Source organism: Carassius gibelio, chromosome B23 (assembly GCF_023724105.1).
Source record: "Carassius gibelio isolate Cgi1373 ecotype wild population from Czech Republic chromosome B23, carGib1.2-hapl.c, whole genome shotgun sequence".
NCBI classification, from domain to species: domain Eukaryota; kingdom Metazoa; phylum Chordata; class Actinopteri; order Cypriniformes; family Cyprinidae; genus Carassius; species Carassius gibelio.
The window spans coordinates 26,669,420-26,693,494 of NC_068418.1; the positions used below are offsets into that span (position 1 = coordinate 26,669,420).

At 39.0% G+C, this 24,075-nt stretch overlaps 2 protein-coding genes across 3 annotated transcripts in view; both read right to left on the reverse strand.

Annotated features, from left to right (window-relative positions):
• The window catches only part of LOC128011422 (tetratricopeptide repeat protein 39B-like), a 66,702-nt gene extending 51,256 nt beyond the window's left edge, over nt 1-15,446 (reverse strand). Inside the window, exons 1-9 of the mRNA XM_052593789.1 lie at nt 15,266-15,446; nt 13,539-13,573; nt 13,331-13,435; nt 11,984-12,115; nt 11,840-11,916; nt 11,686-11,753; nt 11,194-11,258; nt 10,042-10,147; nt 9,836-9,901 (exon numbers count right to left, since the gene is read on the reverse strand). Coding sequence (XP_052449749.1) covers nt 9,836-9,901; nt 10,042-10,147; nt 11,194-11,258; nt 11,686-11,753; nt 11,840-11,916; nt 11,984-12,115; nt 13,331-13,435; nt 13,539-13,573; nt 15,266-15,313 — 702 coding nt within the window. The 5' untranslated portion in view covers nt 15,314-15,446. The remainder of the gene's footprint in view (nt 1-9,835; nt 9,902-10,041; nt 10,148-11,193; nt 11,259-11,685; nt 11,754-11,839; nt 11,917-11,983; nt 12,116-13,330; nt 13,436-13,538; nt 13,574-15,265) is intronic.
• Nucleotides 15,447-16,936: 1,490 nt separating this feature from the next.
• Nucleotides 16,937-24,075, reverse strand: part of LOC128011420 (PC4 and SFRS1-interacting protein) — a 7,375-nt gene continuing 236 nt past the window's right edge. The window contains exons 2-13 of one of the 2 annotated variants that reach the window (XM_052593785.1): nt 23,719-23,811; nt 23,558-23,619; nt 23,008-23,146; nt 22,034-22,720; nt 21,775-21,952; nt 19,688-20,102; nt 19,393-19,448; nt 19,235-19,314; nt 19,045-19,146; nt 18,798-18,954; nt 18,445-18,523; nt 16,937-17,666 (exon numbers count right to left, since the gene is read on the reverse strand). In XM_052593785.1, the coding sequence (XP_052449745.1) occupies nt 17,651-17,666; nt 18,445-18,523; nt 18,798-18,954; nt 19,045-19,146; nt 19,235-19,314; nt 19,393-19,448; nt 19,688-20,102; nt 21,775-21,952; nt 22,034-22,720; nt 23,008-23,146; nt 23,558-23,619; nt 23,719-23,811 (2,064 nt within the window). In that variant the 3' untranslated portion in view covers nt 16,937-17,650. The remainder of the gene's footprint in view (nt 17,667-18,444; nt 18,524-18,797; nt 18,955-19,044; nt 19,147-19,234; nt 19,315-19,392; nt 19,449-19,687; nt 20,103-21,774; nt 21,953-22,033; nt 22,721-23,007; nt 23,147-23,557; nt 23,620-23,718; nt 23,812-24,075) is intronic. The other variant, XM_052593786.1, reaches the window with a different exon arrangement.

Genomic DNA, 24,075 nt, shown 5'->3' on the forward strand with positions numbered 1-24,075 from the left:
GATTTTGGATAGCTTGAATGGTTTTGCCGTGGTGATTTTTTTAAATGACCTTACAAAGGGAATCATTATTGTATTTTTAAATTGCAGCTTCCAAACACGTCAAATAATTTTTTAATACAGATGAAAAAGTCATTCTGAGGAAATATGCATAGTTTAACGACTTTACAACACTGTATGGATAACAGAAAATTAAAAAACTGTCAGACATCTCATCTCACTCTGTCCCTCTGTTTGAGTATGTGTGCTTCAGACTTCCATTGTCTGAGAGAAATTGCGCCCCTACAGGTTCAATTCCCGAACTTTTACTTTTCACTTTTAAATCGGTTAAAAATACAAATAAATACTTAGATTTAATTCACACTGACAAGCTAAACCAACATATCTGATTATTACCGGTTCAGGGCTCATGGATAAATTATTTCTGGCCAGAGATACGTGAGAAATAGGAGAGATGAATCACCGCTGTGATCACAAGCGTCTGGAGTAAAGAGCTCAGAGAAAACGAATTTATTCCTGTTTTAAAGCTTTTAAAAATAAATTATTACAGCGATATCACACAATCAACCAATTAGAACACACCAAGAGCTAAATTAAGATGTTTTTGAACTGTTTGTGTCAAAATGAAATATTTGCTCCGATCAGCGCTTACAGTGTCGAGCTCAAAACAAACGAATTTATTCTTGTTTAAGAGCTTTTTTAAATAAAATATTACCACAAATGCACACAATAAACCCACTGTAACACTACAAGAGCTAAATGCAGGTGTTTGTGACCCGTTTAAGTGTGCAAGACTATTTGAAAGCGCGACTGGCAGAATAACATATCTCTCTCGAGCTGCAGGATTCTGCCTTTCGTCGTACGAACGAACACATCACGGACAAGATTATTTCAAAACACATAATAGCTTGGCGAATATAAACGAAAACAGCCACGTGAACATAAACTGGATCTACTGGATTTGAATATTAAAGTGACCACATTTACCACTTGCTTCTGTCTTCAATTTTAATCTATATAAAAAAGGAAACTCATTCGACTTGGCTGCTTTTTTAATGTGTGCGTATTTATTTATTTACCTTTTTATACATTTTGTATAATTTCATAGTTTGTGTATTACAATTATAAAAACAAAAATAAATTTAGCCACTCACATAGAAATAGCTTAGGCCTTAACCTTTTTCTGACAGTTTTAGGGATTTTTAAAAATCCTAAAAAAAACTTATTTGTGCTGCAAATAATAATTTCAAACTCATTTGATACTGACCTATGACATCCTGTGACATTATATTTATTTGAATTTACATAATCTCATAGATGTAACAGTAAATCTGTTCAGCTCACAGATCAATACTAAGCTGTAATGCAAGCAGAACTTTCACAAATGCTTATGAGTCATTTAAGGATTTGATAACACTGTAAAATAATGTCTAATTTGTTAACATTAGCAAATTCATTGATAACACTTTATAATAACTGCACTCATTAGTAAATAGTCAGTTCATGCTTTATAAAGCCTTGTCCCAATATTAATAGTCAGTAGTAAGCAGTTTATAAATACAGCTATAAATAGCTTGTCCTTGGTTTATAAGCACATTTATTAAAAAGGAGAGTAAAGGGTCAGTTATCTTCCTATGAAAAATAAAAGATAAAAATAAACAAACAACAACAACACAGATTGATACAGAACTCAGAAATTTTATTGTGGATTTATGATAAAATCAGCCTGTAAATGAATTCATACTCCTCCTCATACTACTCCATACTCCTTTTTCAACATGATGCCAATATACTGAGATGTTAAATTGTGAATGGGTTTAGGATAGCTTAAATGGTGTTGCCATAGAGATTTATTAAAGTAACATAAAAAAATACAATAGTTATTTTACTATATCTTTAAAATTTTTCATTCTAACTCTTCATAATTTTTTATATAAGTAGAAGTCCTCATTTGAAGGAAGCACAGTAAGTTTCATAGCTTTATCATTTTCAAGAGCCAGCATAAAATTTAAACTATCATAACTTATAAATCAAGCTTGCAATTCTTAGTACCTATAATGGCCACCAGAGGGAGCTATAGGATTACTTTTAAATAATTATTGGAGAAACGAGTATGATTTAAATCATTTATAGAAATCTTTCAAATAAAATAATATGTATTTTAGGAATTTTACTGATAAAATGACCCTCACTTAATTAGAATAACAAGCTGAAGTATTGTGAACTGTATATTAAGAATAATTCTTTATAAGCTTTATGGACAGATACGTTTTAAGTGACTCTTGAAGCTTCAGCACCACATCCTCTTTTACCACTGTTTAAAGAATTAATCTTACAGAACAGGTGTGAATGAATTTTGGATAGCTTGAATGGTTTTGTCGTGATGTTTTTTGAAATAATAGTAAAAAAGGAACCAGTAAAAAAAAGTGCAGCTTCTAAACACTTCAAAAAAATGTACACATAGAAGACAAGTCATTCTGAGGAAATATGCATAGTTTCATGACTATACAACATTATATGGATGACAGAAAATTAAAAAACATACATCTGATGTCACTCTGTCCCTCTGTCACTGTGTGTGTGTGTTTGTGTGTGTTTTAAGTGAATTAGGTGTGAAACTATCAGGGAGCATTTAGTCTCCAGCGCCAACATTTTACAGAACTGCCACTTTCCTGGAGTCTCAGAATTACAATGTGTCAGGCTCTGAGAGATCTAAGATTCCAAAAAAATATTTAATTAGAATACCATGAAGTATTGTGAAATACTATATATTAAGACTTTATATATAGGCTTAATGAACAGATTAGAGTGACTCGTGAAGGACTAGCACCACCTCCTCTTGTCCGATGGTTTGAGGAATATATCTTCCAGAATCTGGGATTAAGATTTAGGAGCTCATTTTTATTCCACCTCCTTTCCTGAAAGTCTGTCTTGCAGAATTGACTAAAAATTAATCTTCACATTAATTCCTAATTCTTTTGCAATTCTTTTGTCAGTTCTTCTTGACCTGTTTTTCTCTTCCAGCTTTCCTGGACTATTGTATAGCACTCATAAATGATTAAATAAAAAATAATGGTAGTTATTAAGATTGATATGGTTTGGAATTGGTAAAATGTGCTTGGAAAAAAATCACAATAAAACAATGTTTTAATGTTTAAGTTTGGAATATTAACTGACATGAATGAATGCTATATAAATATTGTTCATGTTAACATAATGTTTATAAATGAAATCTTATTGTAAAGTGTTACTAAAGTTATATATATATATATATATATATATATATATATATATTGTTCTGTGAATGTGATTTTAAAGTCTAGATGATTCGGATTAACCCTTTAACTGCCATATCAAGTTCAAGTTCTAGTTCAAGTTCAATTTATTTGTATAGCGCATTTACAACAGCCTCCTGGCTGACCAAAGTGCTTTAACATAAGAGCAAGAATATTACACATACATAAAAATAGACCAGACAAAAAATTTAAAACCACCCATTTCAAAATGTAGCATAACACAGTAGTCAGTACACTAAGGAAAATAAAAAAGTTTTTAGCAAAGATTTAAAAATAGACAAGGAAGGGGCCAGTCTGATCTCTAAAGGCAGGGTATTCCAGAGTCGTGGCCCAGCCACTGCAAATGCACGCTCCCCTCTACGCTCCCCTCTATCCTTTAAAACCTCACTGCCAGAGGGATATTGTGAATGCATGTGCCCGCTGGGCACAGTTTACCTGATGCCACCGGGGTGGTGATGGCATTGGTGGCTTGAGCCCGCCATCGCTGCTTGCAGCTATATTTATTATTATTATTCTTCTTCTCTAAGATGAATCGCATTTTTGAGGGCCTAAACATGCTCGAAAAGTCATGAAACTTTGCACACACCTCAGAACTGGCGAAAATTTACGTCTGATATGGGTTTCAGAAGTGGGTGTGGCAAAATGGCTCAACAGCGCCACCTATACACGTTCAACGGTGTGCGCCTCGAGCTACATTTCATGTACATGTATGAAAATCGGTATACACATGTAACTCTCCAATACCTACAAAAAAGTCTCTTGGAGCAAAATCCGAAACCCAACAGGAAGTCGGTTATTTCTAATATTATGAGCAAATTTTGTGTCATTTTTGTCATTTCCATGCGTTGTATTTTAACGAACTCCTCCTAGAGATTAATTCAGATCAACACCAAATTTGGTATGCCTAATCTAAAGGCCTTTGCGATGTTAAATTGCGAAGCTTTTGAGTTTTCGTTAAAGGGCCTGTGTGTGGCGGCCTGGCGAATTTCGATGATTTGCCATGAAACAGGAAGTTGCTATAACTCAGACATACAATGACCAATCTGCCCCAAACTTCACATGTTTGATGAGACTCCTGTCCTGAACAGTTTGACATGACCATATTCAGTTATAGTCATAGCGCCACCTATTGGCAACAGGAAGTGACATATTTTACGCTGCGACAAACTACTCCTAGAAATTTTTGACATCAATGTCTTTTTTGTCGTCAGTCGAATCTAAAGGCCTGTACGATGTTAAATTGAGAAGATCTTGAGTTTTCGTTAAAGGGCGTGTCCATGGCGCCATGTCAAAGTTCGATGTCTCGCCATGGGAGTAGAAGTTGTTGTAACTCAGTCATAAAATATCAGATCTTGCCCAAACTTCAAATGTTTGATAAGAGTACTGACCTGAACACATCTGGAGGCTAATATTCCATTGGGTGTGGCAAAATGGCTCGAAAGCGCCACCTATACATTTTCAATGGAGTGCGCCTCGAGCTACATGTCATATACATGTACGAAAATCGGTAAACATATGTAACACACCAATAGCTACAAAAAAGTCTCTTGGTACGAAACCCGAATCCCAACAGGAAGTCGGTTATTTTTAATTTTCCCTGCAAAATTGGTGTTGTTTTTGTCATTTTCAGGGGTTGTATTTTAACGAACTCCTCCTAGAGATTTATTCAGATCAACACCAAACTTGGTCAGTGTAATCTAAAGCCCTTTGCCATGTTAAATTGCGAAGGAATTGAGGTTTCGTTAAAGGGCGTGTCCATGGCGGCCTGACAAATTTCGATGATTCGCCATGAAAAATGATGGTGCTATAACTCACACATACAATGTCCAATCCGCCCCAAACTTCACATTTTTGATAAGACTCTTCACCTGAACAGATCTACATGCCAATATTCAGTTATAGTCATAGCGCCACCTATTGGCAACTGGAAGTGACATATTTTACACTGTGACAAACTACTCCTAGAAATTTTATGACATCAATGTCTTTTTTGTGGTCAGTCTAATCTAAAGACCTGTGTGATGTTTAGTTGTGAAGATCTTGAGTTTTTGTTAAAAGGCATGTCCATGTCGCCATGACGAAGTTCGATGTCTCGCCATGGGAATAAAAGATGTTATAACTCAGGCATAAAATGTCCGATCTTGCCCAAACTTCACATGTGTGATAAGGGTCCTGGCTTGAACACATCTGAAGGCCAATATTCCATTATAACGATAGCGCCACCTGCTGGCAACAGGAAGATTGGCACACATATGGAATAAACTTTGATATATTGCACTTATATTTATGAGTTTAAATGCATATTTCTCAACGTACACCTTTTTACTAAAGCCACACGATGGCGGTGAGCCCGGGTGCGAGGGCCCGTTCATCGCTGCTTGCAGCTTTAATTTATACATATTTCTCCATACGTCACAGAGATCAAAGGTTTGAACGAGTTGCTTAACAACTCTTTGAGATGCAACATGTGGTTCTAAATGATTTCGGTCTATTTTATCATTCTCTGTACAATTAAAATCTCCGCCTAAAAAGAGGAGATCGTCTGTATTTAGGCTTTTAAGAGTAGTGCTGACTAAATTTAAAAACAAAACCCTTTCCACTCCACTATTAGGAGCATAAATATTTAAAAAAACCATAACAATTTTTTCAAATTTAACAATAACTTTTAAGAAACGACCTTTTTCAATTTCAGCAAATTCATAAGATACTGGAGTCATATTTTTAGAAAATAGAATTGCAACGCCTCCACTTACAGAGGATTTGTGACTAAGAAAGAGTTGACCACCCCACTCTCTTTTCCAGTCCACCTCATTTCTTTGATCACTATGCGTTTCTTGTATAAACATGACGTCAACAGACTTCTGATTTATAAATTCATATAGCATCATCCTTTTATGAACATCTCTAGCTCCATTTAAATTGAGAGTTCCGATTTTTAGCTGACTCATAGTTTTATTTAAGTTCAACAAGAAACTCAGATAGAAAAAGACAGAAAATAAGCACATGGTCAACAGAAACAATTGTAAGAATTTAAACCATGGCATTCTTTTCATCTCTAGGAATTAGTTTTTTTAACTTGTTTACAAATTTCCGTAAACGGTACACTTCGAGATCTGCGAAAGCCCCTTCTTTTATCAAATATCTAGTGTCCTTCACAAATTGTGCACGATTGGGAAAATAATCCTCAATCTGCACACCTTTCAGCCCTTTCGTTTCATTAAGAAAAGCACTAATGTCTTCAGCTTTGTACAAAACATTTACTGCTTCATTTTGAGAACAAGCAGAGAACTCTGAACACACAGAAACACTAGAATCAGAGTCATCGTTGTCCGAAGCTATGATTTCATATTCAACATCATCACCTATTTTGACTTGTTTACTGACTTTATCATTTCGACTCTTTCTTCTTTTAATTGGAGTTTTGAAAGTTGATTCAACTTCCATGTCTAATCCACAGTCATTCAATCTCGGATTTTCCTTTACAATGTCTACAGAAGACAATGTACTCAACCCCACTGCGTTCTCTGGTACCGCGGGCTCCGCCGCAATAACTCCATCATCAACAGTGGAACACGACGCGCGCGTCTCCACACTGTTCACTCCCTCGAGCGGCGCCGAGCGGTGTATTCGCGGGACTCGCCTCTGCACTGGATTCACCAACAGCGCTCCCCGTTACATCTACATCAATCTGCTCGGTGTTCTTGTTCAATTTATCAGGGCAATTACGACTGAGATGGCCGATTTTCGAGCAAGTAAAACATTTGATTGTTAAATCAGATGATACGAAGACAGCATAATCAAAGCCTTCTACTTTAAATTTAAAAACTAGGTCAAGTTCATCCTCGCCATTCTTAAGGATCATAAACACCTGTCTCCTAAAAGACACGAGATGTTTCACTAAAGGTGATTTACATCCAAGTGGAATTTTTTTGATGGGGGAAACTATCTTTCCATATCGTGACAATTCCTGCACGATCATCTCATCTTTCACAAACGGAGGGACGTTTGAAATCATTATTTTCTTGGCGGGAGTGCTCAGAGGAAACACCTGCGTGAGTGAACCTTTGATCACAACACCAGTTTGCACTATTTCGTTTGCCTTCTCAATAGTGCAAAAAAAAAGCACAAACGCATTATTCATTCGCGAGGCGGACACAATGTTTTCATGACCCACAACCTCTCCTACAGCCAAACAAACATCTTCCACGTTAGCGTTTGAATCAATTTTTACTCCATGACGCCGAGTTAAATTTTCAAAAACCATTGTGTTTGGAGTCGCCATGCTTCCCAGCATAAATGCTGGAAGCAGACTATCCTCACAAAAACGAAGAAAAGAAAAAAAAAACTGAAAACCTCAACAAACAAACAAAAAATAAAAAACAAAAACAAAAACACTTAAAAGAAAAAGAGAAAAAAGTTTGGAAAAAGCACTCTTACCAGCCACAGTCAGCTACCACTCACATCCACACTCACCACGCTCCGCCCACTCACCCCCAGCATGCAACGCGCACAGAGAGAGAGAGAGAGAGAGAGAGAGAGAGAGGGTGAGGGGGAGAGAGGGTGAGGGGGGAGAGAGGGTGAGGGGGAGAGAGAGAGAGAGAGAGAGAGAGAGAGAGAGAGAGAGAGAGAGAGAGAGGGGTGAGGGGGAGAGAGGGTGAGGGGGAGAGAGAGAGAGAGAGAGAGAGAGAGAGAGAGAGAGAGAGAGAGGGTGAGGGGGAGAGAGGGTGAGGGGGAGAGAGAGAGAGAGAGAGAGAGAGAGAGAGGGGTGAGGGGGGAGAGAGGGTGAGGGAGGGTGAGTGAGAGAGAGAGAGAGAGGGAGAGGGGAGAGAGAGAGAGAGAGAGGGTGAGGGGGAGAGAGGGTGAGGGGGAGAGAGAGAGAGAGAGAGAGAGGAGAGAGAGAGAGAGAGAGAGAGAGAGAGAGAGAGAGAGAGAGAGAGGGTGAGGGGGAGAGAGGGTGAGGGGGAGAGAGAGAGAGAGAGAGAGAGAGAGAGAGAGAGAGAGAGAGAGAGAGAGAGAGAGAGAGGGTGAGGGGGAGAGAGGGTGAGGGGGAGAGAGAGAGAGAGAGGAGAGAGAGAGAGAGAGAGAGAGAGAGAGAGAGAGAGGGTGAGGGGGGAGAGAGGGTGAGGGGGAGAGAGAGAGAGAGAGAGAGAGAGAGAGAGAGAGAGAGAGAGAGAGAGAGAGCCAAAAACGAGCCATCAAATTCTGGAAACACCTGAAAATAAGTGACCCCAACACGTACCATTATAAAGCCCTCAAACAGCAAGAGCTGAGCGTAACGAGGAGTCCCCTGTGCCAGCTGGTGCTGAGACTGACTGAGCTCTCTCCTGCAGAGATCAGCTCGCCTCAGCACACACACACACTCACACACATTCGGCCTGCACAAATTATCAACACAGAACGAGACAAGTACATCACCCATTGGACAAACACCACTCAAAACCAACACAAACTGGAATGTTATTCGGCACTAAATCGAGAATACACTGTTGCGAGCTACCTGAGCACAGTGAATGATGTGAAGCTCAGGAAAACCCTGACGATGTACAGACTCAGCGAGCACAGCCTGGCCATCGAGACGGGCCGGCGCAGACAGACCTGGCTCTCCCGGGAGGACAGACTCTGCTCGCACTGCATTCTGGGAGTGCCGGAGACCGAGCTGCACTTCCTCACAGAATGCCCCAAATACCAACACATCAGAGACCAATATTACCCCAAAATGAACAAGATATTTCCTCAATTTAACACCTGTAATCCAACCCAAAAACTTAGATTCATCCTTGGCGAAGAAGCCAAATGCTCCAATTTAGCAGCTAGATTTGTAGCATCTCTCCACATCCTGAGGGAAGAGCAGAGCAGCAAACACCCAATCACACACACACTCACAGCCTAACACACACACACACACTCACAGCCTAACACACCCAATCACACACACACCCACACTCACAGCCTAACACACCCAATCACACACACACACACACACACACACACACACACACACACACACACTCACACACACTCACAGCCTAACACCCCATCAGACCTACACACATGTATATAATGTTAAATTCCAAGTTCAGTATTAGTTTATTTTAGTTTATGTGTGTTTTATGGACATGATTTTGATGTGTTTTATGGACATTATAATCCTTTTTTACTTTATTTATTAATCTTATAATATTATGCTTTATTTTATTTTATTTAACTATTATTATAATGTTTGGTGTACTTAATGTTCAAAATCAATTTCTATGTTGTTTTTTGATGCTTTGGCAATACAAAATGTATTTTTTTGTCATGCCAATAAAGCCTTCTGAATTGAATTGAATTGAATTGAGAGAGAGAGGGTGAGGGGGAGAGAGGGTGAGGGGGAGAGAGAGAGAGAGAGAGAGAGAGAGAGAGAGTGAGAGAGAGAGAGAGGGTGAGGGAGTGTGTGTGTGTGTGTGAGAGAGAGGGAGAGGGACAGTGTGTGTGAGGGAGAGTGTGTGTGTGTGTGTGTGTGAGAGAGAGAGAGAGTGAGTGTGCGTGTGTGTGTTGCTCACTCTGTTCCCTGAGAAGCCGATAAACTCCAGCAGTCGAAGGATTCTTGCAGGAAGTAGAGACAGCATCTGACGACACACAGGACACAAAACAACACCAGTGAAGTCTAGAGCAGTGATTACATTGGGCTCTTTTAACCACACACGCACACACACACACACACACTGACACTCAGAATTATCATGTACTTCCTGTCTCATGGACTGACCAGGTTGAAGGAGCCAATCCCCAGCTTGACTCCGCCCTCAAACTGTCTGAAGGCCTCGCTGTCTCCGCCCACTCCCTGAGACCCGTTCAACAGACTCTGGCAGTCCCTAAAAACACACACACACACACACACGTAAAGACTTCTTAATAATATCCATTATAATATCACATCACTCCTCCTTGAACCGGAGCCTAATCGTGGTGGAGGAGTTTGAGTACCAGAATGATCCTAAAAGCTAAGTTGTCCGGGGGTATATGTCCCCTAGTAAGGTCTCCCAACGCAAACAGGTCTTAGGTGACGGGTCAGACAAATAGTGGTTCAATAGCCCTTTCATGGAAAATGTAAAAACAAGGACCGTGACGTCGCCTCCATTGTCGCTGTGGTCACTCGGAGCTGTGGGACACTGGACCAGCTTTATACCCTCACCAGGGTGCTGGAGGGTTCATGGGAGTTTGCCCAACCAGTCCACATGTGTTTTGTGGATCTGGAGAAGGCATTCGACCGTGTCCCTCGCGGACTCCTGTGGGGGGTGCTCTGTTAAGGGCTGTGCGGTCCCTGTATGACCTGATGCTTGGTTCATAAAGGTCTGCCCTTTATCACCGGTCCTGTTCATTATTTTTATGGACAAGAAAAGCCGGAAAAGGGTGGCATGTCTTGTTCATGAGTGAGGGAAGGATGGAGCGGGAGACTGACAGCATTAAAACATTCGGTACAAAGAGGTGAAACACAGATTATCCATACAAATAACAAAAACTTAAAAACTAAATAATTACTAGTTTAAATATATTATATTATAATTATTAGTTTCTATATTAAATTGTATATAAATGTAAAAATAAATATAAATAATAATCAGATATTACATATCTGCTATGCAATATAATATAATAATAATAATACATATTAATAAAAATAATATATAAATATAAAAAAATGATTGGGGTGGACGATGGCAATCTGTATTTTCAGTACTTTCAGTTTCTTTCAGTTGTAAACAAATATAACAATATCAAGTATTACATAAGTACATTGTTTCTTATATGCAATAACGTCAAATTTTATATATAACAAATACAATATTTATAAAGATATCATAGATTACATAATATTTTAAATCAGGTAACAGAGATGAATTCTAGATTTCAGACTCACTTGTAAATTTGATAACTTGTGCGTATTTTAATTCCTCCTTTAATAAAACTGATCATGTTTTCATCCTGAAATACAGAAAACAGAGATTAATCAGTATTTGCATGTATATATATACTGTATATATATAAATTATTGTATGTGTGTGTATTTATATCTACATAATAAATATACACAGTACATACACATATATTATGTAAAGAAAAAAGTATATTTTGGATGCAATTAATGGTTTGACAGCATTAAAATAAATAAATAAATAATAATAATAATAATAAATAATGTTCTTACGATGCAACAATTTTTGTCTTGTTTTTCAATAAAATATCTAAACATCCTTGAACCAAGATTCACTTGAGAAGCAGCTCTGCTCGAAACATTAACACTTGTAAGAGTTTTACTGATTATAACCTAGAACAACTACTGAAATGAATAAGTGAAGCATTGTCTCAGATGATTAGCGGAGTCGTTCGTGTATGTGGATGGGTTACAGACCTGTATGAATGTTAGCATGGCTTTCTGCAGCAAACACTCAGCGTAGCAGATCTCCGCATGCATCTCCTCTACACACACACACACACACACACACGAGTGAGAACACGTTTCCCAGCAGACGCAGTGAGATATAATGTTTCTGTCGGTCTCTGACCTGCTGTCAGGCCTTCGAGCGTGTGTTTGGACATCAGGCTGGAGATGGACTCCACCACCGAGCTCCGTTTCCTGAACCTGTGGACAGACGGGACACAGATCAGAAGCGGAGCGGCTCGGGAAGCGTCTGGTATTTGAGCCGCACCTCTGACAGGTCTCCAAGGCCTCTCTGATGGTGCTCATCCCGGCCTGGATGTCTCTGTGCTCGAAGGTCATGGTGGCCTGCATGACCAGGACACTGCTGTAGCCCAGAGCGTGATACATGCTGTCCTTCCACCTGCAGAACCAGTGAGTCATTCATGATGCTCCGAACACTGTTTCCAGTGAGATCTCTGAATAAATGCTACAAGGTGAGCGATTGACAGAAGAATCTAAAAGAGTTTCAGATGTGCACTAGACGAACATTCTAAAATACATCCAGGTGATACAATGTATCTAGCAGGAGAACTCAAGAAACTGAATCAACATATATAATAATAAAACATTAGCGATTGACTTATTGACTTGTTTTATTAACACTGAAGCACTTCTGTTTTATTGCTATACCGTCGTTTACTCGCTCAAACGTTGGTTTTAAACCTGAATGAGTTTCTTTCGTCTGCTGAAACCAAACAGTTGCTGGTCCACAGTGACTTTTTTTCCTATCAGACATTCGTCAAAATATCTTCTTTTGTGTTCAGCACTAGAAAGAAATGAATAGCTTCAGGTTTGGGACAACATTTGAGTGAGTAAATAATAATTTTAGGGTGAACTATTCCTTTAATGACGGTCGGCAGCATGTTTAGTACTGTCTCTTTAAGAGCTGAACGCATCTAATATACACAAACACATTAGTTTCTTAATTGTTTACGTTCATTTTAGACATAATCAGTCTATTAAAGCAATAAAAAGTGAATTTATAACAGCTACGGGACGGAATGAAGCGAAGTGACTGAAAGCCCCTTATCAGTTATATATTCACTGTAAACCAGTGCTTCACCAGGTTTATTGCTTTTATAAAACGGTTATTCCATATACATAGTGAGGTTTTACAGAATAAAAACAGAGCAAATAAAGTATAAGGATATTAATAAAAACAGTTTTCTTCCACCAAACAATCCTCAGAAACAGCTGTGGCTGCTACAAAGTGGTTGCCGAGCAACACACAAATGTAAACAAAGGTGTGCGTTACATTGTAGCGTAATTTACAACAGCTTGGAACGCAGCTCAGCCAATCAGAATCAAGGACAGAACTCTCCGCTCTATAAATGTAAATAATAAATTAATTAAATTGATTAGTATCAGTATTTTTCATTGTTAGGTGATATAAACAAATGCAGTTAAACTAATGATAAAAATTAAATCTTTTTTTAACTGAACTGATAACAAAACTGAAACTGAATTTATTTGACATTTATATTTAGCAGATATTTCGATGCAGCTTACAGAAGAAGAACAAGAGCACATGTCCACATGATTACAAAATAAGAGTCACCAGGAAGCAGTGGTTTACCAGGGTCTGAGCAGATCCAGCGCTTCAGAGAACTTGTTGTTGAGGACCAGGTTAAGGGCCATGCTGCACTCCTCTATAGACGTCCGCAGGTCCATCTTAGACGCCCTGAACACACACACACACACACACACACACACACACACACTGAGACCCGCAGATGTCTGACGGATGATCTGAAGTGTTGGGTTCACACTGATCAGATACTCACACTGGGATGCGATCGAAAGCATCTTCAAAACAGTCCTGAAACGAGCAGAACAGATGAACATTAACGTGTGTTTGAGTGGGAACTGAACAAAAGTGAGAGTAAAAACATTTATAATGTGACAAAAGATTTCTATTTTAAATGCTGTCTTTCTGAACTTTCTGTTCATCTGTGAATCCTGAAAAATAAAATGTATCACAGTTTCTACAGCTGTGTTCAACACTGATAATAATCAGAAATGTTTCTTGAGCAGTAAATCATTATATTATTCTGATTTCTGAAGATCATGTGACACTGAAGACTGGAAGAATGATATCCTGCAGAAAAAACGTGGCACACAGAAACGAGAAATATTGCAAAACTAAAATTAATAAAAGTATTAAAATATAATAATAAATATTTAAAATAAAATAACTATTTTAAAAAATTAAATATATAGTATCAATAAATTATAAATAAATAAAAAAATTATTAAAAAAAAAAGTAAACGTATTAAAATAAATAAAACCAGAAACCGTTGACAGCACAGTCAGAATCACGATCCGTCAGACGACTCATGATGCTGTGTTTCTGGTTTCTCTGCAGGAGGAATTATGAAGCATGTTTCCGTAGTTTATTTCATTTCTGGCCTCAAGCGGTGACTACAGAATAGAGTTTATGTCTGATGAGTGAACTTCTGCAGAGATTCCTCTATAAATCACTCTTTGACTGAAGTGAGAGAAAGATCCCACAGCTTTCAAGAAAGAAAGGTTCAAGTCTGAGAGTCTGCTGCTCTGATCAGGACTTCACTGCATCTGACAAACTGATCTCCAAGTTATGAATAAAACAACTATAGTGTTTCACCCACAACATTAATAAATACTTTAATACAGTCAACTACTCTGCCCTACAATCACATGATCTCACAAAAACAGCATGACATTTCCATTTTGACACCCACAGAATCACACACGCACACTCTCTCTCATCACACACACACACACACACACACACAGAACAAAGGTGAACATGTGTTTTTATGAATGATCTACAGAAAGACACATCAAAAGCAGACTTTGACTGAACACTGGTAAACCAGTCTGGCAGGAGTGTGTAGGCAACAGATCACCGGCTCACACACACACACACAAACACACGTGTGTGTGTGTGTGTGTGTGAGTGGTTACTGAAGCACCTGGTTGCCATGGAAACTTTCCTGTCAGGTGACAATATGAGATAATAATTGGTGCTGATACATAGAGATGAACTATAGTTATTAACCTAATCTAATCCACTCATTTCCGTTCATTTAATCGGACTACTTTTTTTATTACTTTTTTTTAATATAACATGTTTTGAACTTAACATAATTAAACTTTTTCAATTCTGATATAAAAAAGCAACTGATCTTAATTCAAGATCTACAGCGGGCTTGTTGATAGAAAGCTAATAAATAATAAAAAAAACGTATTTTTATTGCAAAATAAAATAATAATACTCTCGCTGTATCACAGTATAGATGCAGCACTTTTATTTTTTTATAAGTGAATGCGCGTTGTGCTTAACCTTATGACGTCACCGCCGTTGTATAAATATGCAAATGACGTTTACCTGAACACGCACATCTGCTGTTAATGACACCGAGTCAATATGTAATTAAATCTCTGACTGACAAGTTTATGCAGAAATATAGCTAAATATAGACTTCCGCTTCTGAGAGAAAAGAGCCCTATGTAACGTAAGTGAGTCACCTCCTCCTCCGGTTCCGCGCCGTCCGCTCCGTTACCGACCCGAGCCATAGCGCATTAACCGTCACACATCTGGATTCGTCCGGCTTCTCCTCCGCCGACTGCGCTGCTGCAGACGGTTCTTCGCGGCGATCTCCTTCGGAAACGTTCAGCTTCTCTGTAATGACGCCGAACGTCGTCGGTTTGAAGGCGTGACTTTGAATCACCGGACACGCCCATTGACGCGTCACGCGCGCCCTTAGTGATTAGAAACAGCGTAATAGTATTTATAATTAAATTAATTACCCAGAAGCATTGATATGAACAGCCGTTTGTTTGATTCAGAAACGGTTTGCGTGAACCAGACGCAGAATTACCGGTCTCATGAATATTAATCGACTCCGTCTGACTGCCTGGCTCCTGCATTGTCTGTTACTGTCATGTTTTAATTCATATTCATGAGCCATAGGCTTCGCTCATTGGCCAGCAGACCGCCATAGTACTCAGCGCTCACTTAGTTACTGTAACATGAGAAAGAGTGATGAATTCATTGCTAACTAAACACGTTCTGAAATTACCCTACAAGTTAAAGTAAACTGCACGCTTTCAAGGATGTACATTTAATGCATGTAATGATAGATAATGGCATACGTTCAAAAACGTATTGTGTTATTAATAAGTTATTAACTTGAAATATTAGGCATGGTCATGAGAGTAATCAATATACTGATCAATATGCTAAATTATTCCCAAAAACATATCATTGTGTGGCGGCTGACACATAATAACTTATGCAGTTTGCGTTATGCAGCGGATATTTGATTCAGATTCGGGAGTTCGGAGCACGTATCGCGAATCATTCGCACAGGAATCCTGTTCAAGTGCGGATCGCGAATTGATCGAATCTTCGGAGCGGGTCCGCGAATGATTCAGATCAGTTCGAGTGCGGTTCGCGAATTGATCGAATCTTTGGAGCGGGTTCGCGAATCATTTGATTCAGATCAGAACTTTGGAATTCCGAATCTTTTGATTCAGATCGGGACTTCGGAGCACGGATCGCGAATCATACAGGAATCCTGTTCGAGTGCCGATCGCGAATTGATCGATCGGAGCGGTCCGTGAATCATTTGATTCAGATCAGAACTTCGGAATTCCGATTTTTTTTATTCAGATCGGGAGTTCGGAGCACGGATCGCGATTCATTCATAAATAAATCCTGTTCGAGTGCGGTTCGCGAATTGATCGAATCTTTGGAGCGGGATCGAATCATTTGATTCAGATCAGAACTTCGGAATTCTGAATCTCTTTAATCAGATCGGGACTTCGGAGCAGGGATCGCGAATCATTTGATTCAGATCAGAACGATTGTAAATCTTTTTTCTTAACTTTTTTATTTTAGTTTTATTAAACAACTCATAATATCAAACCAATACAAGTACTACATTTATAAAAAAAAAAAAAAGTTTTATAATTAATTGTATTTTTTATTAATTAGTAAATAATTATTAGCAGTAAAAAATATTAGTTTTTTTAGCTGGTTTATATAAAATCTATCTATCTATCTATCTATCTATCTATCTATCTATCTATCTATATGTGTGTGTGTGTGTTTTATATAACTACACATGGTTTCATCACATTGTAAATGAAAGATGCAGTATGTAGTAACACATCAGATGAAATCACAACACAAGCTCCAGAGAGTACTAAAGATCAGTTTAATGCAGATTCACTGTAATATCACACAGGAAGCACATGCAAGTGCTCAATAATACAAATCTAGGGGCGTCTGAGCTAGAACACGTTACGGCTAAATGCATTAATTAAAGACAGTATCTGTTGTATTAGCACCGGATTCAGATCAGATAATAGTGTGTGTGAGGAAGAGTGTAACTGTATGAGTATAATGTAGCTGCCCTGTGTATAAACACACACCAGTTAACATTTTAATGCTCGGGTTTAATGCTTTTGATCGTGTCACATCTAACAAACAGAACAGAGAACAAACATCGGTCTGAAAACGTTGAGATAAATCTGAGCTGAAGTCTGCATGTTCACTGCTGATGTGATCTAATGCTCGTGATGAAAGGAAAGGTATAAATCAGAGTTCACGAGAGAACCGGACGAGTGACAGCAGAAACATCGCCGTTTCTGACCTTTATTAGTGTCTTTCTCTCGTCTGAAGTATTGAAGAACAGAAACACTGACATCATGGCACTGGGATTCATCTGTGACAGGAAAACCTCGTGTAGAGAACCTGTGACTTTGATGAGGAATCGCACTGGACGGTAAAAACGCTCAGTGAATAAATAACTGCAACGGCGACGGGATAAAACTCTCCAACAGCGGATAAAAAGCCTGATTTCAGAACAACAACAGAAGGATAAAAATGGCAGTGGTCTCCTCACGTCAGCTCCTGTCCGCCCTGAAAACAGTCAAAGCAGGACATTATGTTGAGCGAACAAAACACAAACACAAGCAACGCTTTAACACCGCGCTGTTCTGGAGATCTTAAAGGAACGGTTCACACAGAAATGAACTTTTGCTGATAATCTGCTCACCTTCAGTCCATCTATGGTTTGTTTCTTCATCAGATTTGGAGAAATGTAGCATTGCATCGGTGTCTCTCCATTGTATGTGAATGGGTGCCGTCAGAATGAGAGTCTAAACAGCTGATAAAAACATCACAATAATCCACAAGTAATCCACAGTACATCTACAGTCTATAATCCATAATAACACTTCCTCCAGTGAAACAGTGTTCTGGTCTGAATCAGGAGAGAAATCTGCACAGATCAAGCAGCGTTTAAACAGATCTAAACTAATCTGTGAGAGACAACAGCAGATGCACTTTTTCACTGGAGGAAGTGTTATTATGGATTATATGCTCTATGTGTTTGAGTTAAAAACATCTTAATGCTGGATGTGTTTCAGGTTTTGTCTTCTCCAGATGTTCACTGATGGACTGGAGTGCTGTGGATTACTGTGATGTTTTTATCAGCTGTTTGGACTCTCATTTTGACGGCACCCATTCACTTCCATTGGAGAGACACTGATGCAATGCTATATTTCTCCAGATCTGATGAAGAAACACTCATCTTTATCGATGGTGACCTGAGAGTGAGCACATGTTTGGGCGAGCTCCTCCTTTAACAGGAGGTTGAGTTAAGAGACAGTGAGGCTCACTGATGATGATGTCATACCTGTGAGGCACATGTCCAGTGGTTTGAGGCGCTGGTTTGGTATCTCGGGTCTCTTCGCAGACGCTCTTCAGACTGACAGCTGAACACAGAGAGACTCGCTCTTATTAACACAGAATCTAGCATGACATCTATCAGCTGAAATAATCAGATTAAATACTTCTATTAAAGGGGTCAGTCATATGATGTGATTTCAAGTTCTCCTTTCTCTCTGGAGTGTTACAAGCTCTTGGTGCATAAAGAAGATCTGTAAAGTTGCAAAGACTAAAGACTCAAATCCAGAGAGATATTCTTTATCGTATTCTTTGTCTAGTGTTCGACAAACACGTACGAGTGTGTGTGTGTGTGTGTGTCACCTGCTCTGGCGTCCGTCTCTCTCTCCTCCTGCAGTGAGTCGATGTACTCCTGACTCAGAGTCTCGTCGGCGTCTCCGATGAGGTAGATGTTTTTAAAGCGATGATACAGCATGGATGCTTTAAACATGATCGCCTCGCTGCCGCGAAACCAGCGCATCTGACCACACACACACACACACACACACACACGTTACATGTGAGCCTGAACTCAGAAACTATCACGGTCTGCGAACTGGTCTGTGCGTACCTTTCTGAGCGTGTCGATGAGCTCGCTGTGGTTCTGAATGTTTCGAGACGAGACCGGGACATTGCTCAACTCATCCAGAGCCAACAAACACTTACTGACATCCTGAGAGACACACAATGATCACCAATCACAGCGAGGTCAGAGAATCATCAAACTGAACGCTTTATAATGATGTGAGATGGGTTCATACGGGATTCTCCAGCATCATTGAGATTCTGATGTCACCATGCAGCCGGTAGAGCAACGAGTCTGTGACGGACAGAGAGGGATCTGAAACACACACACACACGGTTAGACACACACACACACACACACACACAGATTCAGTGTTGTTAGCGTGCGTCTCACCTTTGCACTCTTCCTCTCTGCTGCTGCTGTCGTTCTGCCGTCTGTAGAAACACACTCTGTTAATGATGAGAACTGTATGTTATGTAACTATATGATATGTTTAAATGAAAACACAAGGAGGCAGTGGTGTTTTCTGTTCAAGTTTAGATCGTTATAGTTTTCAAATGAGCCACCGTTTCTATAGAAGTACGACGATGTGTGATTTTGTCCTGTATTGTTGTGTCAGATCTGGTGTCTGGTGTGAATGCATTATTGTGTAGTGGTGATATCCCTGGTGTTGACTGGTTTCACTCACTCGGTGTTGCTGCTGTCAGGCTCTGTGTTCTCCTCCTTCTCGTCGGCGGTGGGTTTGATGGGTGTCTCCTCGCAGGTGTGTGTCTTTCCTCTGGTAGACGTCACCAGTCCCTGCAGTGACTTCAGCACGCTCTGTCTCTTCTCGGCCGGGATCTGACTCCTCTGAGACACACAGAGACCGCTGCTGCTCCTCCGTATCTCTGAAGCGCTCTCCTCTTCATCGATGGCTTTCTTCTCCTCTTTAGCCTCGTCCTGCTTTTCAGAGACGATCAGAACGTGGCTCTTGGTCGGCTGGGGTTTATTCAGCGTCTCGGTCTGTTCAGGCGTGTCTTGTGTGTCGATCTTCTTGACCTCGCTCTTCTCCAGTTCTTCTGCTGCAGGCGTCTGCTCCTCTGTGACACGCTTCCTCTTTGAATCTGTAACAGCAGATAATAATAATAACCCTCTACATAATAATCCAGACTTTAAGCATTTGACTTCTGTGATGGGACTTATTTCTGAGTCAAACTGAATACTGAGCAGGACTTAATTAGATTCGATTGGAAAGTGAATATTATATTAATGCTCAATATTACTCATCATAAAATTTAAGCTATCAGTTTATATGTTGGTTTGTCCAAGTGATTTTTTATTTTGCACTAGTAAACATTGTCACATTCTTTACTTGCATAATAATAATAACAAATATTACTACTCAGTGTTACATCAATGTCATCGCTGCAAAAATTCAAAATAAAAGTTTAGCTTAATTTGAAGAAATTATGACAGAGATGAATTATTGTAAAACATACTTTTCAAAGTAGCATAATTCAAAAAGTGACAGAATTTGGGGAAAATTTTATTGATTTATAATACTAATAAAAATCGATTAGATTATACAGGATTTTTGAAGATTAAATCTGAATTTTAAGACAATTAAAAATAATAATTTTGGGAAAATATAACTGAATTTGATTAAACATTATTTTTATTTAAATAATACAAATAAAAAAAATATATAAACACAAAGTAATTTTTATGAAATAAACAATTGTTTTTTATATATTGATTTATTACAATGTAGTATTAAAAAATTTAAACCATTACAATGGAATCCAAACAAAAACAGAAAAGATAGATTTTAGAAAAAAAAAAAAAGATGTCATATCCTAAATTTACATTTCTGTTAAGCTTTGATAAATTGTTGTTAAACTGTATAAGTTTCACGATTAATTAAACAAGCTTTATTCTTACTAAATGTAATCCTGAACCAAAATAAAATGGAAAGAACAGAATTTGGGGAAAAAAATAAAACACTTTTTTATTTATTTAAGAAAGCCTTTAAAAGAAAGCATTTAAAAAACAAAAACAAATAAATTAAAAAAATAATAATTGTTGTTAAATTGCATAAGTTTCAAGGTTGCAATTAATTAAACATGCTTTTTGATTACAAAATGTTTATTTAATCAATTAAATGGAATTGTAAAAAATGTAGAAAACAAAACAAAAAAACGGATGTTGGAAATAAATACAAATAAAACAGATTTCTGTATAAGGCAAGAATACAAATTTGACCAGATTGTTTTCTTTGTACTACTTACCGTATTTTCCGGACTATAAGGCGCACTTTTTTTCATAGTTTGGCTGGTCCTGCGACTTATAGTCAGGTGCGACTTATTTATCAAAATTAATTTGACATGAACCGAGAGAAATGAACTAAGAGAAAACATTACCGTCTCCAGCCGCGAGAGGGCGCTCTATGCTGCTCAGTTCTCCTGTAGCCTACACTGAAAACATAGAGCGCCCTCTGGCGACTGGAGACGGTAATGTTTTCTCTTAGTTCATTTCTCTCGGTTCATGTCAGATTAATTTGGATAAATAAGTCGCACTTGACTATAAGTCGCAGGATCAGTCATGACGTATTTTTGGACTGATGCGACTTATACTCAGGTGCGACTTATAGTCCGAAAAATACGGTAATATAATTTGGTTAATTTGTGTGCACCTGACACCTTAAAAATAACTCACAAAATGAAACGAGTAATGCCTGTTTTCTATTTTTTAATGCCAGATTTCATGTCAAATCTCAGTTTAAAGCCTTGAGTTCACCTGCTGGGCGGGAGGGGGCGGAGCTACTCGTCACAGGAAGTGGAACAGGAGCATCTTCCTTCACATCAGATTCAGTTTGTGAGCGTGTCCGCTTCAGAGCGGGTGTCTTCGCCGGCGTGGCAGTGATTCGGTCCGAGGTCTGGGTCAGATCTGCAGTGGAGCGTGTGATCCTCAAGGGCTGGAGGATTTCAGCACAAAGAACAACATTAATAACTGATATAATCCAGGTGAGAGCTGGCTAAACTCACATCACACAAACCTGCTTGAGATTATGAGCCTCTCTCCGTTTCTTGATCTTTCTGTTCAGTATGTGTTTCCTGCGAGCGGCGAGCGTCTTTGCTGCTGATGCTCCTCGTGATAAAATGACCTTTCTGGACGGTAAAATCCTCCGTTCACCGACCGTCTTCACTGTCGTGACTCTCTTAGCAGACGTGACTCGATCCGTCCGTCTCTCGTCTGCTGTGATGGTCTTTGTCCCTGAATCTCTGACTCTCTTCGCAGGCGAGACTCTCTCTGTCCGTCTCTCGTCTGGTGTGACGGTGTTTGTCACTGAATCTCTGACTCTCTTCCCAGGCGTGACTCTCTCTGTCCGTCTCTCGTCTGGTGTGATGGTCTTTGTCACTGAGTCTCTGACTCTCTTCGCAGGCGAGACTCTATCCGTGCGTCTCTCGTCTGCTGTGACGGTGTTTGTCACTGAATCTCTGGAGCGTGTTGATCTGGTTTCGGTGGTTTTATCGTCTGCCGCGGCAGACTCAGACTTTGTTCTGCTGGTTTTCACAGGAGTTTCTTTCTTGCGAGGCGTCGCTGTGTTCGAGTCGCTCTTCGGCGCTGACTCCTTACGGGACGCGGTCTGGTTCTTGGCTTCGCTCTTATTTTCTGCTTTCTTCTTCGTCCTGTCTTTCAGTTTCAGTCGACTCTCTGACAGTCGTTTCAGCAACGCTGCTTTCTGTCACAAACACAGAACTCACTTTCCAGTGGTTTTATAACAGCGAGCATCACAAACTGTAACACCGAGGGGTTAATTTTTATTTATTTTTTTACTAATAAAATATTTTTGGCTCTCAGTCGTTTGCGTCGGCATGCATGTGTACCAAAGAGTGTTTAATTCTTAATTCATTCATGCTTCCTCCAGTGGAAAAGTGCATCTCCTCACAATTTGTCCCTTTTTACCACAATGAAAACATGCCCCATGGTTTTTGTGTACCTCTTATAAAACAATTTATAAACACTGACCTTGTGACCTCTGAGGCCCACACCCGGGTCGTTCTCGATCTCCCACATGCCCTCCTCGAAACCGCCGCGTTTGATTGGCCGGCCGAACTTCTCTTTGTTTGGCCAGTAGGGGACGATGTCTTTGGGCAAGAGGCACGTTCTTGATGAGGAGAGATGATGGAGACAGTGTTCAAAACACAAAACTAAACACAATATGCATTTTACATTTATGCATCTGGTAAATCATCATGATCAAAAATAACTTGCATCGCATTCTAGGCATTCAGTTCATGCTTTTCTAAAATAAAACACGTGACATTAATTTAAGGTGAGTTTTTGTTTGTTTTTAGTTTGTTGCATTCTTTCTATTACATGGAAATACATGTGTACAGATTTAACGCACTAAAAACTATTGTACATACAAACTTTTATTAAATTACAAATAGAAATGCTTTTCTTTTTGAATTTTCTATTAAACAGGAGTTTCATTCACGAAGCATTTGTATGCACAAACTTTTATTTGTTTGTCTCTGTGTGTGTGTGTGTGTGTGTGTGTGTCCAGTTTACTCACGTTGAGTGTGTTCCATAAAAGAAGATGGGGATCTTATTTTTAGGGGCTTTTCCTTCGCCAATCTGAGTGACATATAAAACAACATTTGAACAGTCATATTTTAATAGACTTAATTTACTGTATCTGAATAATATGCATAATATCTGCTGTATATAACTCACCCTGGCAGGCCAGAAAGGATAACCCTTCATTTTAGCAAACACTATGTCCCCTGGAGTAAAATTATCTGTGGTCTGATCACTTGTCATCTTCATCTGAGAAATTAAAGGGTTAACATTAATTAATAAAAAAACAACAACAACACAATTATGTGTCACCAACACGAAAACAATAAACAAAACACTGGACCAGCAGATACGTCGCTTACATTCATAAAATTAGCCTTCATGGTTATTAACTTGCTTTTGTTAAACAATAATACGCTTTATTAAGATTTAAATTCTATCGACACTTAAGTATCGTTAACAGTTATCGTTAAATAAAAGAACGTTAGCCTTGTTCGGCTAGCATAGGCTAAC